Genomic DNA, 19,772 nt, shown 5'->3' with positions numbered 1-19,772 from the left:
TCTCTCGTGAATCGGATTCCTGTGAGTGTGGGGTTGATGATCCGGTGTGTTTTCTCTATTTCCGTGTTTTTAATGATTACAAAGGTGTCATCAACGTATCTGACCCAGAGTTTGGGTTGAATTTGTGGTAGGACTGTTTGTTCTAACCTTTGCATTACTGCTTCTGCTATGAGTCCCGAGACCAGTGAGCCCATGGGTGTTCCGTTGATTTGTTCGTATATCTGGTTGTTGAATGTGAGTTATCAGCATTAGGGCTGTATGCAACTCCACAATCTGTGGCGAAGTGGCCTAGAATATCCCCCCCCTCTACCATTATTGTCAAGCTAAGAGGGGTCAATCCTGCTTCAATAAATAATGGAAGATAACGTGCAAGGAACAGCTTCAAGTATACCTAAAAGTGAGACTTCAACCCTGGTGAAGTTATAGAACTACTTATGTGCCAAACAGCATAAGCAACGTGCAATAACAGAGCTTTGCAAACTCACAATCAATAGATCTGATCTAAGCTCTGCAGCCCTCCCACATCAAGCCTTAAATGTTAGTAAACAATTAAGCACCTAACGAGATGGGGTTTTGGGTGGGGGAACTCCAGAAACATACCCGTTCTATGACTGGTGGGGTAGCAAGATCAGTGGGCGGCACGGTGGCACAGTGGTTAGCACTGCTGCCTCACAGCGCCAGAGACCCGGGTTCAATTCCCGACTCAGGCGACTGACTGTGTGGAGTTTGCACATTCTCCCCGTGTCTGCGTGGGTTTCCTCCGGGTGCTCCGGTTTCCTCCCACAGTCCAAAAGATGTGCGGGTCAGGTGAATTGGCCATGCTAAATTGCCCATAGTGTTAGGTTAAAGGGGTAAATGTAGGGGTATGGGTGGGTTGCGCTTCGGCGGGTCGGTGTGGACTTGTTGGGCCGAAGGGCCTGTTTCCACACTGTAAGTAATCTAATCTAATCTAATCAACACTTGGATCTGATCTGTGCACCATCCAATACAATAATTTTGAATGTAATATTTCCAAATGTGATGAGACAGCTAGATGGAATGTGACAGGATACAAAGAGGTGCAAAATTAATTTCAACATTAAATGAGTGGGCAAGCTATGTCCAATTGAATATAGTGCAGGAAAATGTGAAGTTATTCATTTTTGTGGGAAAAGTAGAAATGCAGAATATTTTTAAATGGCAAGAGATTGGAGAGTGCTGATATCTGAAGGGACCAGGGTGTTCTTATTCTCAAGACATTGAAAGTAAACATGCAGGTGAAGCAAACAATAAGGAGCGTTGATTGCTTTTTCTAAAAGACGATAAAGGATATTTTTTCCTTATTCAAGGAATTTGATGTCACTGGCTGGGCCAGCAATTATTGCCCGTGTCTTGTTGCCCTTGAGAAAGTGGTAGTGAATTGCCTTCTGAACTACTGCAGTCCTTGTGTATAGGTACCTCCATAATGCCACTGGGGAGTAAATTCCAGGATCAGCGATATATTTCCACGTCAGGATGGTGAGTGGCATAGAGATGGTGATGGTGTTCCCATTGGTTTAGTTGGCTCGACATCTGGTTTGCGACACCAACAGCACAGGTTTAATTCCCATACTGGCTGAGGTCACCATGAAAATCTCATCTTCTCAACCTCCCCTGAAGCATGGTGTCACCAGGTTAAACTCACCACGAGTCATCCATCTGTAAAGAAGAGAGCACCCTATGATCCATTAGGACAATGTTGACTTTATCTTTCCCTGTCTATCTGCTGTTCTAGTCTTTCTAGATGGTTGTGGTCATAAACCTGGAATGTGCTGTCTAAGAATCCTTGGTTAATTACCCCTATTTTAAAGAAATAAAACTGTATTCGTAATTGTTTTATTTGGAGATAGTGTCTATTCTACACCTTTAACTGCATTTGTCAGTAAAAGTTTTCAATTGATTGAAGTGTGGGTAGAGTATTACCTAGCACTATTGTTAAATACAACTCTGACTGCCATAGACTGAACTATTTGACTTCTGATTTCAGTTTTAACTCTGTTAATTTTTCAGGAGTTGGAAAGTCATCTCTTGTACATTTATTGTGCCACAACCAGGTGTTGGGAAATCCATCATGGACAGTTGGATGCTCAGTTGATGTGAGGGTACGTGTGAGAGAGGACAGAGTTTGCTCATAAATTTGAAAGTTGATTTTTTTTTTAAGTAAGTTATTGGTTCACAGGCTTAACTCTTTTTAAGAAAGAAAGCTGCCTTGATTCACGTGTCCTGGATGTAGCTGTGCATTCTCACTGACTGACTGATTGCATAAGACGAGGCAGTGGCCTAGTGGACTATTAAACTAGAGACTCAGATAATGTTTAAATCCTGCCATGCCAGTTGGTAGAATTTGAATTTGAGTTTGTTTTAAAACATCTGGAATTAAGTGTAATGATGACCATGAATCCATTATCGGAAAAACCTATCTGGTTCACTAATGTCCTTTTAAGGAAGGAAACTGCCATCCTTAGGTTGACTCACAACTGAGCAAAAGATGCTGCAGATTAGAGTGGTGCAGGAAAAATAAGGTCAAGCAGCATCCGAGGAGCAGAAAAATCGACTTTTCTGTCAGGAGCCAGACCCCTGGGCAATAAATGCTGGCCTGACCAGAGATCCTCTCATCCTGTGAATAAAGAGAGAAAGAAAACATTTATAGTGGGAATGTTCTTGGCTCAGGTTTCATTTGCCGACTTGGAGTAAAAGTGTGGATAAATGTTGGAAATATTCCCTAACATGACTAATTCTCAGTTTGCATTCAGAAATTAGATTGTTTAGAGGGCAGTAAATGTAAGTGAAGGATTTTGTTTGCTGTCAAGGTCTAACAAATCTTACTCACATAAAACAGCTTACATATAATTATCTAGAAAACAATAGAAGAAAAGCTAGACTTGAGATACAAAACTAGTTTAGAAAGATAAAGAAGCACATTCTTCTAAAAATAATTGAAACAATGAAATGTGGCATATGCAGAATGTATACATACCTGAATACTACAGAGAGAAATACCTTTTAAACTAGTTAATGTTTGAGTAGCAGTTTGTTGAACTTGGAAGCATCTCAATACAAAAGCTAGCATTCAGCAAGGAATTACTTGGAGAGAAGGACTAAAAGAACAAAGCGAGCTGTTACAAATTCAAAGTTTTCTAATGTTTTGTTGTAATGTTTTGGGGCTGTCTTTAACTTAGGGTAAATTGGAGGAATGAAAGAGGCCATGTAACTTGTTCTGAACTCCGCTAACGAGAAGCCTGGTGGCTTATTTGTTAAAGATTAAATGAGGGACTAGGTTGTTTTACTAGGAAGAAGATACAATGACCTGACCTGAGCTCCTCAACTGTTTTGCTGAAGGCAGATAGATTTTTGGTCTTTAAGATACATGGAAACAGGGGTATTGTTTCGAATGTCAGGTGTCATAGGTGATTATACTTTAAATTATCTATTTAATTCCAAGATCAAATAGAGTTGAGGTCCATAAGATAGTTACTTAGCATGTCTACTTCGACACAAGATCCATATGATTCACTTTCCCATGAAGATGGACTTCAGAGGATTAGATTAGATCCCCTACAGTATGGAAACAGGCTCTTCGGCTCAACAGGTCCACACCGACCCTCCGAAGAGTAACCCACCCAGACCCAATTCCCCCATCCTATATTTGCCCCTGATTAATGCACCTAACACAGTGGGCAATTTAGCATAGCTGATTCACCTTTGGATTGTGGGAGGAAACTGGAGCACCCAGAGGAAACCCACGCAGACACGGGGAGAATGTGCAAACTCCATACAGATAGTCTCCCGAGGCTTGAATCGAACCGGGGTGCCTGGCACTGTGAAGCAGCAATGCTAACCACTGAGCCACATGCTGCCTCCTGAGAGGTGAAGAGTCCTTTGGAAGCCATTGTAGGATTGGGTGGCAGATTCTCCCTAAGTATCACTCAACCCCTCAAAGTAGGTCAGTCTGCAAAGATCCAAGAAAGAGAAAAGAGAGGCAGCATGTTGTTATTGTTCACCGCACAAAATGCAGAAGGTGCTCATGTTCAAATTGAGAAGACCACGCTCATGACTGCTTAAACAAAGTTGTAAGATTTGCTTAGCTTTGGCTAAAGGGAGGGATCTCCAGGGAAACCCATATTTTGAAAGTCAGTTGCAGAATTAGAAGTGAAGACAGACTTTTTGTATGCTAATCTTTGATTTATCAACAAAAATTTGTTGAAAGCCCATTTGTACAATATTAACTTCACTTGCTTTATTTATCCTCTCTGTTATCTTCACAAGGATACTAATTTAGTCAGTCAGACATATCTTGTCCTTTATGATGGAGCTCCTTCATTAATCCATGCTTGTTCAGGTGGAATTAACTTAATCCTGAATACTTTTAAAGTTTCCCTACCATCAATTGTTAATCTGGCCCATAATAGCCAAGTTTGTTCTTCTCCCCTATTTTGAATAAGTGTATGTAACATTTGCAATCCTCCGATCCTTTGCCAGCTCTGTATTTAAGGACAGATGTTTGTCAAATTTTTCAAAATCTACTAAGATTTTTGTATAATTATTTTACTGTCATTTTTTAAGAATTGTTTCCTCAGAATGGTGACGGAATATCAAATGTTACTGTACCTGGACTGTATCATGTTTTCATGGAATATTCATTAAAAAGTATTTTGTGGTTATGAAGCTCGTTATATTAGCTGATTTTAGTGAATTCTTTTCAGATCTAGAAATTGGTGACTTTTATGGAGTTTGTATACATTTTATTCTCTTTCTTTAACTCAGGTTCATGATTATAAAGAAGGCACTCCAGCTGAGAAAACCTATTACATTGAACTTTGGGATGTTGGTGGATCTGTGGGCAATGCCAGCAGTATTAAAAGCACTAGAGCTGTGTTTTACAATTCTGTGAATGGTATGGAAGCAACTTTTGCTTTTTGTACTTTTGTCTGTAATTATGTGTAACCTCAATCCTCTATTAATCTGCATTATGTTGCATAAACTGTTTGTCTTAAAATTATAGAATATTCATCAAAGAAACAATATTGTCCATCAAATCCTTGATGTTATCTTTAACTGAAAATGTTTAAATTAATATGTGGATTCTGCTGGATCAATTGTATTTTAGACCAAAAGTTTTCATCAATACCAGATGGAAACTCCAATTTGTTACATTTCAGTCCTATTGTACAAATCCTTTAGTGATGCAATTATTTTGTTATTTTGAAATTGGCTATAAATGGACCTTTACTATATATTTTAGAGTCAAATCTGTTTTAGATGTTGGTTCAAATTAGGAATGCTTTCTTTTGTCCTGAAATATGTTATGAACCAGTTATAGCAATGTTTTGAAATATTTTCATCTAACTCCAACCTTGCCCTTTTTTATTGTTATGAAGTTGAAGGCATGTACTGTACCTGTGAGAGTGTGAAAGCTGGCAAGCATCTGTCATACGACTAACTAGCAGTCACAGAGTATGCTGGATAATTGAAAGATGTAATATTTCGCTGTAACCTAGATACCTCAGTTGTTTTCACAGCAGTTTGAATTTAACCAATCAGTTAAATTATGCCCCAAGATACTAAAACCCAGTTGAATTTGAGTTTTACTGTTTTGACAACGTCGAGCGAATGAGATAATTTGATATTTGGGTATAACAACAGCAGGCATTTTGGACAGTTAGCTAGAAAGAGCATCAATTGCCATTGAAAGACTGCTATTCACCACACTCTGTCAAAGGTACCTTTCTCATATGAAACATCTTTGCAGCAAAAGACCAAAGGGAGATCTATAAACAGAGGAAGATTGACACCAGAGACGACAGCCACTGTCTGGTTTTGAAACCTGCTGTCTGGTTTTGAAAACTAAGTTGCTGTAAATTTTAATAGGGGTTTTATTGGATTAGGATCTTGTTATAGAGTGGGAGGTGGATAATAAACCTTTAAGAAAAAGAACACTTAGAGTTGTAAATACTTGTTAATTAATGTTCACTTTTAGAGTTAAAGAATAAATTGATATTTTTTGTTAAATAGTCATACTTTAACAGATTACAAGGTGAGGTGTGTTTTTCAGTGTGTTTGGTTTAATTAGCAGAAGGGTTTACTGCCATGTTGTAAAATTATATATCAAAGATTACCTTTTTTTTAGAGATTTAAAGTGAAAGAATGACAGCTATTTCCCACAGGTTTTTTTCTGATTAAGCCAACTGATTTAAGGCTTTCCTTAGGTTTCCAAAATGTTTTTGCATCTGTGTAACTTTTGATTTGCTGTTACTGTAATTAACCTCAACTTTCCCTGGGGGCAGCTTAGCAATTAAACAATGTGATGTCAAAAGAACAGAACAGCTTACACATGTTGTACAATGCACAATGTATTACCTTGTATGCTCTTGAAACAGTACATTTTCCAACAGTGTCAATTCCACAGGAATTCTAGTCAAATTATTAATGTTCTCTCCAAATCTATTTACATTTGAATTTTTTTTGAAATTCAGTTTCACTGCATTCCTGTTATTCAATTGATGTTTTTTGACAAAAAAAATGATTTGTTTGGAATGTGTAAGTATTCCCTAATAGAGCACTAATTGTTGCACTGTACTCACCATGAGTATATATGATTATTACATATGAAGGGCTGTATGAAGTTTTGTAATAAAATTATGTGGAAAAGGTTTTGAAAAACTTTATACTGCCAACAAACAACTGAATTAGGTGTTTTTGACACAACTTTAAAAACACTGACAACTTAGTGCAATTAATGGCATTTTCATTTCTAAGGCAGCAGGCTGAGAGCTTGAGCCCCTCTCCAGTATCAGGAAATACAACCTTGACTGACAATCACTGAGTACCTTGTTCTCAAAGCCACAGAATTTTTGCATTAGATATTAAGATCAAAGAATAATACAGTGCAGGAACCAGCTGTTCAGCCCTCCAAGCCTGCGCTGACCCATTGTGTCCTTCCATAGTAAAACTGTCTTCACTTACAGGATCCATATCCCTCAATTCCCTTCCTATTTGTGTATTCATCCAAGAGCTTCTTGAATGCTGCTATTGTCTGCTTCTCCCAGCATCTCTGGCAGCATGTCCTAGGCACTCACCATCCTTAAATCTTCAGTAATCTATTTAGTCAGCAATGGCAATGCAAAGATGTTTAATACCAGGTCAGACTGGCAACAGCTTTAAATGATTTGGAATTTGATGTTCACCCCATTTGGCATTGTAAAGGTAGTGATGAGGTTGCTTTTTATCTGGCATACCTTCAATTCAGTGCTGTTAGGAAAGAAATTCCAGGTTTTTGGCCCAGTGACATTGAAGGAACCAAGTCAGGATGATGTTTGGCTTGAAGCACTTACTTGTCATGGTATGCCCATGCATCTGCTAGTAAAGGTTGTCAGTTTGTAAATGCTATCTAAAAAAACTTGGCAGTTTGCTGAATTGGTTCTTTATATGGTACACGCAGCTGCCAACTATTATTTAAGGAGGTAGATAAGGTGTCGAACAAGCAGGCTGCTTTGTCCTTAGTGCTGTTGAGCTTGAGTATTGTTGGATCCACACATATCCAGGCTGGTGAAGAGTACACCATCACAATCCTGATCTCTTCCTTATAGATGGTAGACAGGCTTTTGGAATTTTTTTTTGTATTTACTTTTCTGTTGCAATATTGGTGAGATCTACATGGGTTCATATAATAAAGTCCCATCCCTCGGTATATTTATTGTAATTGGAAGATTGGACCAGTCCAAGGTTTTGTCCTCCTTCTTATGATTTTGATGTTTTATCTTTTTTGGTTTTTGTAGGTGTAATATTAGTGCACGACTGTACAAACAAAAAGTCATCCCAAAATCTCTACAGATGGTCATTAGAAGCTTTAAATAAGGATTCCTCTCCTACTGGAGTTATAGTGACGAATGGGTAGGTTGCTATTTCTGTTATAACCTCTCTCTGTTCTTCAAGCAAAATCAGTAGATCTACTGAAATAATTCTTTTTGATGACTTTAAGAGTTTAAGTGTACTGTTGAATTAAACTACAGCTTGATACGGAGTAACCTAATAAATCCTAGGTTGATCTTGTTTTGCATATGGATAATCACGATTACATTAGTTATTTTCAGGTCAGTTAGATTTGGGGGAATCTGGAATCTGTTTGAGGGGAGAGGTTGGGAAGGCAGAATGGAATTGAGGATATGGAATTAGGGAAAAAGGGAAGCATGAGTAGGAAGAGGAAACATGGAATGGAGAGAGGACAGTGCAGGGGTTAATAAGGGAATTTACATCCCTTGCCTAGGAAATCCTGTAAAAGGATGAGGATTGCCAATGATAAGAAAATTCAGACAACTGAGCAAAAGATGACAGAAGTGAAATCTGATCAGTGGAGCTATGGAGGTTGAGGCATGGAAACTATTTATTATTGCAAATACTAATGAGTGGATGGAAGAGACAAGATTGGAAGGTGATTTGTGTTGAAGGGGACATAAAGTGAGTAACCATTCCTGAAGAAGGGCTTATGCCCGAAACATCGATTCTCCTGCTCCTTGGATGCTGCCTGACCTGCTGCGCTTTTCCAGCAACACATTTTCAGCTCAACCATACACTACAGCCATACACTACAGAGGAAACTACAGCCAGTGCAGAGTGTTGGAAGAAGGGACTTGTCGTCAGCTGGCGAATTAAAATAAGAAGTGCAGTCATTGGATAGATAAAGTGCACTCAGTCATATATGAAAGTAAAGTTGAACCAGTGTGGGATGTGGGAAAAGCTGAATGTAATCCTTTCACAGTTTTTACTCAGCATCAAATTAGTTTTTTAATTTTGTAGTTTCAAGTTTACATGAGTCATATAGAAGTCAAAATTCAACCTTTTGTTTTCAAAGGGACTATGATCGTGAACAGTTTGCAGATAATCAGATTCCATTATTGGTCATTGGTACTAAGTTGGACCAAATTCATGAAACTAAAAGGAATGAAGTTTTGACAAGGACTGCATTCTTGGCAGAAGATTTCAATGCTGAAGAAATTAATCTGGTGTGTCCTTTTTATGCTTTTGATTCAGATGCTTATAGGAGTGAAGATAAAAATGTATTCCATGATTCTATGTTTAACAAAATCATGTAATTATGATATAGTAACAGATGGGCTAGATTAAATTGGGTCTCTGACATTGTGTCCAAGAAAGCTGTAAATAGTTTGTTAGGTCTTCAGTTAAGAAATTGGAATGAGAGTGCTCTGATATGGTGTAAAGATTAGAGTTGCATTTGATTTCTTAATAATGGCTTTCATTACAGTAAATAATTTCAAATCTAAAATTTATAACACTAATAAAATAAAAATGCATTTCAAGGAAGTGTCATAGGCTCATACAGCACAGAAACAGACAGTTTGGTCCAACTGGTTCATGCCAAACATAATCCCAAACTAAACTAGTCCCACCTGCCTGCTCCTGGCCATCTATATATTTCCCAGCATTGTGTTTTGTATTCGGTACCCTGCTTGATTTTGTTTACTCTTCCTCTGACTGAGGCCAACTTTACAGACCTTGCTGTTGTCCCAGTTGAAATCAGCTAACCGTGGGCCTATGTCATTCAAGAAAACTCAGTATCACATGCTGGATTGCATCAGGACATTGTAGTTGTCAGCAATTTCATATAGAAATGTGTTTTTGCATCTGTTGAATTAATATACTATGATCAAAATAGTTTTTTTAAAAAGAAGTGGTAAAGAACTATAGCTACTCTCTAAGTGCTCCCGAAAAAAAAAGTGTTATTAAAGTGAGAAGTGAGAATATAATGTAAACTAACTTGTATAAAGTTGGATAATTAATTGCTGGCAGAATCAGTGGAGACAAAGAGACAGAGTTAATGCTAAGGGTCTGTTAATCTTGCATGAGAAGCTTGATTAAAGGTCGCTGACTTGAAACATTATGGTTTCTCTCTCCACAGATGTTGCTAAGCCTGTGATATTTTACTTTGTTTTGTTTTTACTTTAAATTTCTAGCATCCAAAGTACTTTGGTTTTACTTAAATTATTACTGTTGAACTGCTGTTTTATTCATGTATTTCCTACTATTTGTTTTAGGATTGTACCAATCCACGGTATTTGGCTGCAGGTTCTTCTAATGCTGTGAAACTGAGCCGCTTTTTTGATAAAGTAGGTTTCTTTCCCAGTTTTTGCTGGAACTAATTTTATAATTCCTATGTAACGCATCAATGCTTGTTGAGCCGTTGTTATTTGCTGGACATTCCAATGAAATCATTCATATTCTTTAGGAAGTCTCAGCCCTAAGAACCACATTTTTTTCCTTCATGATGTAGGTGCTGCTGTCAGAGTAAACATTTCTTAGCCATCCCTAGTTGCTCTTGAGAAGATGGTCACAAACTGCCTTGAACTACTGCAGACCATTTGGTGCTATGATGGTGGGGTTTCCAGGACTGATTCAGTGATATGGACAAATAGAGATATATTTCCAAGTCAAGATGGTGAGTGGCATGGAGGGGTACTTGCAGTGATGGTGTTCCCATGTATCTACTGCTCTTGTGCTTCTAGGTGGTAGTGGTTGTAAGTTTGGAAAGTGCTGTCAAAGGACTCTTTGTGAATTTCTGCAGTACATCTTGCAGTTAGCACATACCACTAGTACTAAGTGTCAATGATGGAGACAGTAAATGTGAATGTGGTACCTATCAATCAGGCTGTTTTGACCTGGATGGTGTCAAATTCTTGAGTATTGTTGAAGCTGCACACATCAGGTAACTGCAGAGTATTCCATCACACTCCTGACTTGTGCTTTGTAAATGATGAACAGGCTTTAGAAATTTATGAGGTGAGTTACTTGTTGTAAGATTGAAATAACCTTATGGGAGCTTCCCACATTGTGCAAACTATAATTGATAAGGTTCTAATTTATGGATGTGGAGCCACTGACCACAACCAAAGTCGAGCATGACTGCTAGCCATAGGTGCCAGGTGAGTCTGAAGTTGAACGAGAAAAATTTGCAAATGAAGTCTAGTACATAGCTCATATACTGACAGTGAAAGATCTTCACTCAAATTCCAAAACAGTGAGAGCTCTAGTAATGATGCTGCAACCAACAGATGTTATAGCACTGCGACAGTTTGTCTTAATCAGCTATTTACCAATACTCTTACCTAATTTGTCATCTGAGTGTGAACCATCATGCAAACTCACTGCCAGTAGTATTAGGACATAGAAGTTGTTTTCATTAATCTCAAACAATTAAAGGTGACTGTGCCAATCTTGAAATTCTATAATCTAAATGAAGAAGTCATCCTGCAATGTTGCGCCAGTGAGACAGGAGTAGAATTGTCCCAAAGCAGCAACAACTGGTTGCATTTGCTTAGAGGATGTTAACACAAACGGAATAATACTACGCTGTGCTACGCTAAGAGTGTCATTGTCTTTTGTTTGTGAACATTTTCATGAAAACCTGTTTGGGAGACAGAATGACAGTTAAGCCCAACCATAAGCTATTTCAAATCATTTTTCTCATGTTGCTACTGCCTGCAAAGTATCTGCAAAGAATACTACTCCTATTTCAGAAATATCATCTCGATGTTACATATAAGCAAAGGAAACAGTTGTACATTGCTGTGTTAATAAGATATGTTGCCAAGAGCAGCACTTCGTACGGAAAAAGCAAAGGATGCAGCCACACACTGTGAACTGTCCATTCGCCAAGTACGACTAGATATAATGATGAAATGGTGACCATCAGCATACTCCTGTGGTGATAGGAATATCATTGGGCATAAACCGATGACTGATAACTCAAAACGGTGTATAAAGGAATCCTAAGGAGTTGAAAGAAGACATTATAAAGTGCATCCATGCAAGCCACCAAGGAATTAAGTCAAGAAATGTACACTACTAGCCAAACATAAGCAATTAAATCCAGCACCATATCAGCCAGTGAACTGTATGCACTAAGTACCAAGCTAAACATAGTATAGAGCAGCTGATGCCATAGGACATCTCAGACAAATGATAGATGAAGCTGGAAGTCGATTTGTTTACTCTTACAGAGACTGATTATCTATGATCTCATACAGCTATTCTGACAACTGGGAGGTGGGCCACCTGACTTTAACAACCATTGGTAAGATTGTAGAATACCTGAAAGCATCTTTAGCTGCTGCAACATTCCTAACATTGTGATGAACAACAGTAGACCTCAGTTCACAAATGAAGAATTCAACCACTTCATAATGGGTTGGGAAATTCAACAGGATATTTCATCTCCACACCATCCCAAGTCAATGGAAAGGCAGTAATGAAACCACCAAATGAATCAAGGAAATTGAGCAAATCCAGCACAAATGTATACAAGGCAATCCTCAAGTCGAAAAACATAACTACTGAAAGCATGTAAGGTAATCCAGTATAAAGATTATTGTCACATAGCATCTCAATTGCTCTTTCAATAGCATTAAATCTACTGGAACCAGAATTAGTAGCAAATGTGAGTGACAAAATCAAGGTGAAACAGCAAAAAGCCAAATTTCATTTTGACAAAATCATGATCAGATTTGAGCATTAGGGAGCCAGTGTTCAAACCTTCAATGCTGTCAACAAGAGTCAGCTCTAGTGGCAGTTTGAGCCAGTGTAGAGTATTGCCACCACAGTTGTACTTGATGGAAGTGAATGACCAGGTATACTAGAAATTGCAGATACATATGCAAAACTTGAGCAGCTGTACCTTGAATGCAGGTGATCATTCAGGAACATATATTTGTCCTTGAGGTCCATATAACCCCATCAACAGGTAATGCAACAACAGATCCAATGGCAACAACATTCTGAAAGCTTTTTTGTTGTATGAGAACACTGTGCTTTGCTGGTAACTTGGATAACTATAAATGCAAATGATAATACATCCAAATGGTTTGTTATATGAAAAAGGTGGTGTTTGGGATAGATGCATATACTATACCAATGTACCTCCTGCCTTACAGTAGCCATGCGATCATGTGGTATGACTGGGAACATCTATCTTGCAGCCAGTTTCAATAAATACATAGTATGGGCGATGTGTCATTGGATTAACCATGCAGCAATTTCATTTAATTTTAGGTTTTCAGCTCGTGAAACAAATGATTTGATTAGGTTAAGATGGAAGTAAAATATTTTTCAAAAGTAAAAGTTTGATTTTTTAATAGCTGTATGAAATTCCTTTCATTACATTTATGGAAATGCCCCATTTTGTATTAAGAATCTGGATGTTAATCATTATGATAAGTGATCTGTTGTTAATCCTGTTTCTGAATTTCACTGCCGCAATGATGTAATGTTAAAATGAATATGCAAATTTGTAGGATTTGTTACAATTTGTAATTCTGCATCAAATCATTTGTGGTGTTCAATGCACTGTAATGAAAAATGTGTTTCTTTCTGGGAGAAACAATATCATGAGGATAAGTGTCTATATTAGTAATGAATAATTTAATCACACACTGCAAACAATTTTCTGAAGCTGTCACATAATGCTGCATCTCTTTTCTCAAGTGATTGAACAACATTATTGCCTCCATTTCATATTTCCATTTATCATAGTCATGTGTAATTTTAATTGCTGTGTTTCATATTTTCAGGTAATAGAAAGGAGATATTTTTCACGTGACGGTAACCAGGTTTGTACACCTTTTAAGGTTTATACTGTATTCTCTGCCAAGCCAGACTCTACCTGCTTTATTTTCTCCCCAGTATAGTGGTTCAGCCAAATAAGTAATTCTAGCAAATAAAATACAGGAATTTGAAAAACAATCAGTACCAACCCCAGGATCAAACCAATCTGCTCAGCATAGTCTTTCAGAGCAAACTTCAGCAGTGTACCTCAGTTTCTGAATAGCATCCAGTGCTAGGTCACGTTCTATGCTTTGGCATGCCCAGTCATGTATTTAACTACGTGCTAGAATATTGTTGATTAAGTGCATGATTCAGGTTTTGAGCATATAATCTACACTTACTTACATTTCAGTGCTTAATGAAGGTTGCACTCTTACAGTAACCTCTGTCAGTTAAGGTATGAATCCAAGTCTACCTGTTCAAGTGCATGAAAAGACACTGTGCCACTTTTCAAATAAAATCTATGTTTTAGGTATACTAGCTATCATCCATTTTTTTCAAGTAATTGGTCACTCTTCTCATTTGCCATTTGCAGAATCTTACATGCAGATTGGCAGCTGGTTTTATATACACCATAGTACTTGTCAAATAATTTACTTGTGAAGCACTTTTGAACCTCCTGATGAGGATAAGGTGCTATACAAATGCAGGTTCTGTCTACATTTCCTGATACTTTATCAGCTCTTCTGTAATTTACTTGATTAAAGTCAGTAAATAGTTTTGCCTGTGCCCAGCAGTAACTTGGGGAATCCTGCAATTTGTCAGTCCGTCTGGTTGGATATCAATGCAAGGCTGAAAAACAAAGAGCCAGAAAGCAATACTGTGCAAAGAAATTTTGAATCTAAACGAAAATAATTTATTTTAGGTTTTTCTTTGTTTTAAAGTCAACAATAGAGCACCATTCTTTCCCTGTCATTCTTACCTTCATCCCCCTCCCCCATCTCTCTCCCTACTTTCTAACCAATATGAAATTGTTTATTGGATGAAAATTCCTGAATCTTAAATTGCAACATTATAGAACTATAGTACATTACTGCTAGTGCGGCACTCACAGGTTAGATGCAAAGCAGACAGTCCTATGCCAGCTGTGCCCCAGCAATATTCCTAAACTCCTGTATCAGAATATTCTTTCTTGCAACACGTTATGATTTTTCTACTTTGTATAATAAGCTTATCTTAATATAATTAAGTTTTGCTGTAATCATGAGCAGTGTCCGAAAAGTGTGGCGCTGGAAAAGCACAACAGGTCAGACAGCATCCGAGGAGCAGGAGAATCAACGTTTCGGGCACAAGCCCTTGATCAAGAATGAAGGGCTTATGCCTGAAATGTCAATTCTCCTGCTCCTTGGATGCTGCCTGACCTGCTGTGTCTTTCCTGCACCACACTTTTCGACTCTGACTCTCCAGCATCTGCAGTCCTCACTTTCCTCTATGAGCAGCTCAACAATGCTTTTGTTGATCATTAACTTGATAAGAGTGGTAATCACATATGTTTAATCAACAGCTCAGGAAAGCTACAATTTCCTAAGTAAATTAGCCCTCCAACCTTCTCAGCAACTAAATCAATATATTACTTATGTATGTGATTGATTTGATCATAATAAAACAATTATTAACTTTCAACAATGGTGATTTGGTTTTTTTGTCCTATTTCTATGGCGTTTTCTGCATCTTGGCCCTTTTAATTCAGCAAAACGTTACTTACTTTATTACAAATGATTTTGCTTCTATCTGGTTAGGCAAATAATGTGTTTTATATATATACACCCAAGGACAGTATATATATATATATATATATATATATAATATGTAAAAAACACATTATTCGCCTGTCCAGATAGAAGCAGCTTTCAATTAAGTTCAATGAACCTTGCCAGTGGTTTCTATGCAGATTCCCTGAGCTCTGGCTTCCTTCCCAGTGAAGGAAGCCAGAGCTCAGGGAATCTGCATAGAAACCACTGGCAAGGTTCATTGAACTTAATTGAAAGCTGCTTCATGATTTGAGGAATTTGGCTTGAATTTAATTTGATTGATCACTCCTGTGAACCAGCATATACTTTCACATGTCCAATAGCTTGCTGAATGTATCAAGATGCAAGTATTTATCAGGAAACCCTTGACATGTTGCTCTGTCTTACTGAATGCTGTACTGACTGCAGAAAATATTGAAGTACTTTATCAGATCAAAGGTTAAACTATGAAGGAAAGTGTGTTGAATATTAATTATGGATATAAGCAGGGCTCTATTTTATTTACTCTAATTACTGTGTTTTTCTTTTTGACATTTGTGCCTAGGAAATTTGCCTGTTTGCTGCCATAGTACTGTAGTGATAATCTTCCTTAGAAGCAGGAGAGTTCTGTTTGATGTCCTAGTCTACATCACAATCATAATCATTTAAACAAAGATGGGCATTATGGGAGCTTGTCGTATATAAATTGATGCTACGTTCTCTGCATCAGTGACTTCATGTAAAGTGCATCAAGATGTCCTGAGATCATTAAAGGCAGTGTTTTAATGCAGTTGATTTCTTCCCACTCATGCTTCCTACACCTTCCCTCAGTGGAAAAGCAGACAATACTCAAAAATCAGCCTTTGTGTTTCACTTCCCATCCTGCTGGTGTTCATGAAAATGTTTTGACTTTATCAGACAAGTTCAGCTCATTCTTGCACTGGTGTGGTTCACACTCGAACAGTGTCAGTGCCTCACCAGAGCTGAATTATTCAACTCAAAGTTACTTAAAGAGGAAAATCTTTCTTTGCCAATAGATAAGATTGCATGAAACAGAAGCCTCTGCATCACTGAATGTTTGTTTCTTCTTGGTCATGTCAGAGGAAGTTCAGTTTTAATGATTGAAATTGGCAACTGAATTTAAAGTGGACAGAAACCAGGAGAGTACTGCAATTGTAATTTGTTTTTTAAAAAATGTATTTTTTCAGATTCCTGGTTTTGCAGACAGAAAGCGATTTGGAACATCAGGCACATTGAAGACTCTTCATTACGATTGAGCAGAATTGTCAGTAATTTGCAAGTGTAACAGCAAATGCCTTCTGCTCAGCTCCTAACATCTCACACTGATTATATAGTTAAATATTTGGGGGGGAGAATTTTCTTTAAGGAATGGTTTACTACTTTTGCTTTTTATAAAAGGCAATGAAAATTAAGCAATATGAGGATAGTTGAAACATAAGTATGCTTTCATACATTTGTTGGCACAGAAATCAGGTCTTGCTGAAAGAAGGCATTTTTGAAGCTTTTTGTCATTGCCCTGGGACATCAATGCATTGACCAGAATCAAACTGCCTGATTTAAATTTAAACAAGGTTTGACAGTTAACTGTCAATCATCATCTAATGCGTGCATCTCCATGGCACAACCTCTACCAATCAGAGTCATTCATTTGCTAACCAATTGGTAGTTTCTGCTAATTCAGTATAATGTGTTATCCCCTTCCCCCCCCACCCCCCCCCCCCCCCCCCCATACATTGGTGATCTTGTGAATATTCTGATGAGTGCAGGATGAAAAGCATTGACAAATGTTATGTTTTTCAGCAAAACTATCTTGCATTATTTGAATTCTTCATTACATTGCTGAAAAGGTGCATGTATCCCCTTCAATCTGTAAATTACACTTGTTCTTGAAATATTGTATGTTTTGATATGGTGAGAACACTTTAACAATCAAATGAACAACAGTATGAAATTATATGCAGTATAAAGGTCGTATTCAAATTATTCAAGTTAAATTGAGCTCTGGAAGCTTTTATGAAGTTACACAAATGCGAAGAGCACAAAGTTAATTGTTCCGATCCTTTTCACATATAGCTACCTTCAGTTAAATTTGCAAAAATTAATGCGGTTATGGAAGTATCTGCCTGAACATGTTTCTGTATTTATCCAGAATTGTCTTGAGACCTCTTCAGTCATAATTCCCAGGGACCAGTGGCACTCAAAATACATGTTCCTCAGGTGTCTGTAGGCTGAAAAAAGGGGTAAACATTTATTAGAGATCTCTAATAAGCAACCAAAGCTTTTTAGAGTGGTGGATTCAATATTATTTGAAGCATGCTGTATGTAAACATGTGCACAAATATAGTTTTAAATCTTGCCTTGGGCAATAGACAATCAATTAATCAGCTAACTACCTTCTTAGACATGGAGCACAGCATCATCTGGAGTAATTGCTCTTCCTGAGTAACAATGTCTTCAATATTATGTTTACAAATTGTCAGTGATTAAATGGCCTGTAGGTTAGTATCTTTAGCCATTATTTAGCATTTTGAAAATTTCAAAAACAAAGGAAAAACCAATGAATTTCTTTGAACTTTGTAATTGTATATTTTCAGCTGCTTTTCCCAATTACTGTACCTCCATCATTGCCTAAAGGTATTTGGAGGATGGATATTATCCCAATCCCCATCAGAACTGAATTATTAGTATGGTACTATTGAAGGATCTTCTCCATGCTTGTCATTATTTCTTTCCCAAAACTGATTTTAACTATCTATTCCTGTGACTAAAACTGGTGGAGAAATATTTTGACAATAGAATTGTTATACTACACAAGGACTCCATCTGGCCTGTTGTGTCTCTGCAGGTTCTCCTTTACTTTGTTATATTAAACATCTTGTAGTGGCTGCTTAAGTATAGAAGTAATATTTGGATGCCTATGTTTTGAAGTTCGTACCAACAATTCAAAATTTAAGAGATCCTGTGTATTTGTTGTAATTGGATAAACTGATGGTGCAGTTTTTTTTGTTGACTATGTATGGTTTCTAAAGTTTTCCCTTTCTCTTACAAAATCAGGCATAAATATATATTGTAAATTTGTTTATAATACCTCTAGAAATCTCTTTGAATGCACACAATGTGGAATTGAGATTTATTCTATTTCTAAAGCTGGAGTATGATTTTTGAGTTATGGTTTATAGAAAAGAAAATTAAAACTTGATGCCTGTTTTCTAACAGCACATTGTAAGAAAATTATTTATTAACTATTGTTTGGTAATGCACATTCTGGAGTTCTATAATTAAACTTCTTGAAAAGCTAAGTTGCTAACTTGAAATTTATATGGTTTTAAATCCGCAAAATATACTCATTTGAAACAAATCCGGTTCATTTCTCAAACAAATAGCTAGAGTGTTTGTGTGTATTTATACACTGGGGGATGAATCATTTTCCATTTCAGCTACCCAGTTATTAGTATCAAACATTCCTAGGTCAGCCAGCAGGACAAAGCAACTGCCATACAGCTTTGAATATACTTTAGGAATGATCAGATATTAATATGATGCTCCCCATGTTTCTCCTTCATGCCCTCGGCTTTACTTGTGACCAGACTGGAAAGTGAATTTTAATCATGTCTACGGTAACAGTTGAGAGAGCATTGCACAACAGAAGCATGAAATGACTGCTTTGTTCTTACAGCATTATATTTTTGTTGAACCTGGTATTCTCAGAGGAATGAGACCAAAGCAGCTGCAAAACACCAGTTCGTTGGTTTCTGAACCGACATTAAAATTAAACTTACTAACCTCAACTATGATCTAGATAAGTCATTTGTATTTTATTATTTCTAATATACTAGATGCAAACCAGTATTGATAAATTGATTAGCCACTTTTCTGAAATCTGATTTGACAGAAAGTGATAAACAATGAATGAAGACTACTGGAAGCTGATTTGGGCCATACTAATTTGGTCTGAGTTGAGAGTATGGTGCTGGAAAAGCACAGCATGTCAGGCAGCATCCGAGGAGCATGAGAATCGAGCATAAGCTCATAATCATTTCTGAACAGCTTATGCCTGAAACGTCAATTCTCCTCCTTGGATGCTGCCTGACCTGATGTGCTTTTCCAGCACCACACCCGACTCTCTGATCTCCAGCATCTGCAGTCCTCACTTTCTCCTAATTCCTCCAATCTTAAAAGGTTTGCATGCAACAGAAGCAGGTAATTCCCAAAGCAGTGTACAAACAGATCATAGTTAAATTTAGAGATGCCAATAATATATGAGAGAACTTCAAAATCACCTAAAAGACGAAGGTGGCTAGATATCATTTGGGGTAGATCTGCAAGGAAGCCCAGAGCTAAAGGGATAGGAAAGTGGGATTAGGCCACAGTCAGATCAGCCATAATCTTATC

At 37.4% G+C, this 19,772-nt stretch overlaps 1 protein-coding gene across 1 annotated transcript in view; it reads left to right on the top strand.

Annotated features, from left to right (window-relative positions):
• The window catches only part of rabl3 (RAB, member of RAS oncogene family-like 3), a 23,823-nt gene extending 4,651 nt beyond the window's left edge, over positions 1-19,172 (top strand). Inside the window, exons 2-8 of the mRNA XM_043700989.1 lie at positions 2,029-2,120; positions 4,783-4,912; positions 7,794-7,908; positions 8,867-9,017; positions 10,068-10,139; positions 13,596-13,634; positions 16,568-19,172. Coding sequence (XP_043556924.1) covers positions 2,029-2,120; positions 4,783-4,912; positions 7,794-7,908; positions 8,867-9,017; positions 10,068-10,139; positions 13,596-13,634; positions 16,568-16,636 — 668 coding nt within the window. The 3' untranslated portion in view covers positions 16,637-19,172. The remainder of the gene's footprint in view (positions 1-2,028; positions 2,121-4,782; positions 4,913-7,793; positions 7,909-8,866; positions 9,018-10,067; positions 10,140-13,595; positions 13,635-16,567) is intronic.
• The last annotated feature ends 600 nt before the right edge of the window (positions 19,173-19,772 follow it).

Source organism: Chiloscyllium plagiosum, chromosome 12, assembly GCF_004010195.1.
Source record: "Chiloscyllium plagiosum isolate BGI_BamShark_2017 chromosome 12, ASM401019v2, whole genome shotgun sequence".
Taxonomy (NCBI): Eukaryota; Metazoa; Chordata; class Chondrichthyes; order Orectolobiformes; family Hemiscylliidae; genus Chiloscyllium; species Chiloscyllium plagiosum.
Note: the sequence above shows the minus strand (reverse complement) of the source record. Positions and strands in the feature narration are given on the sequence as shown.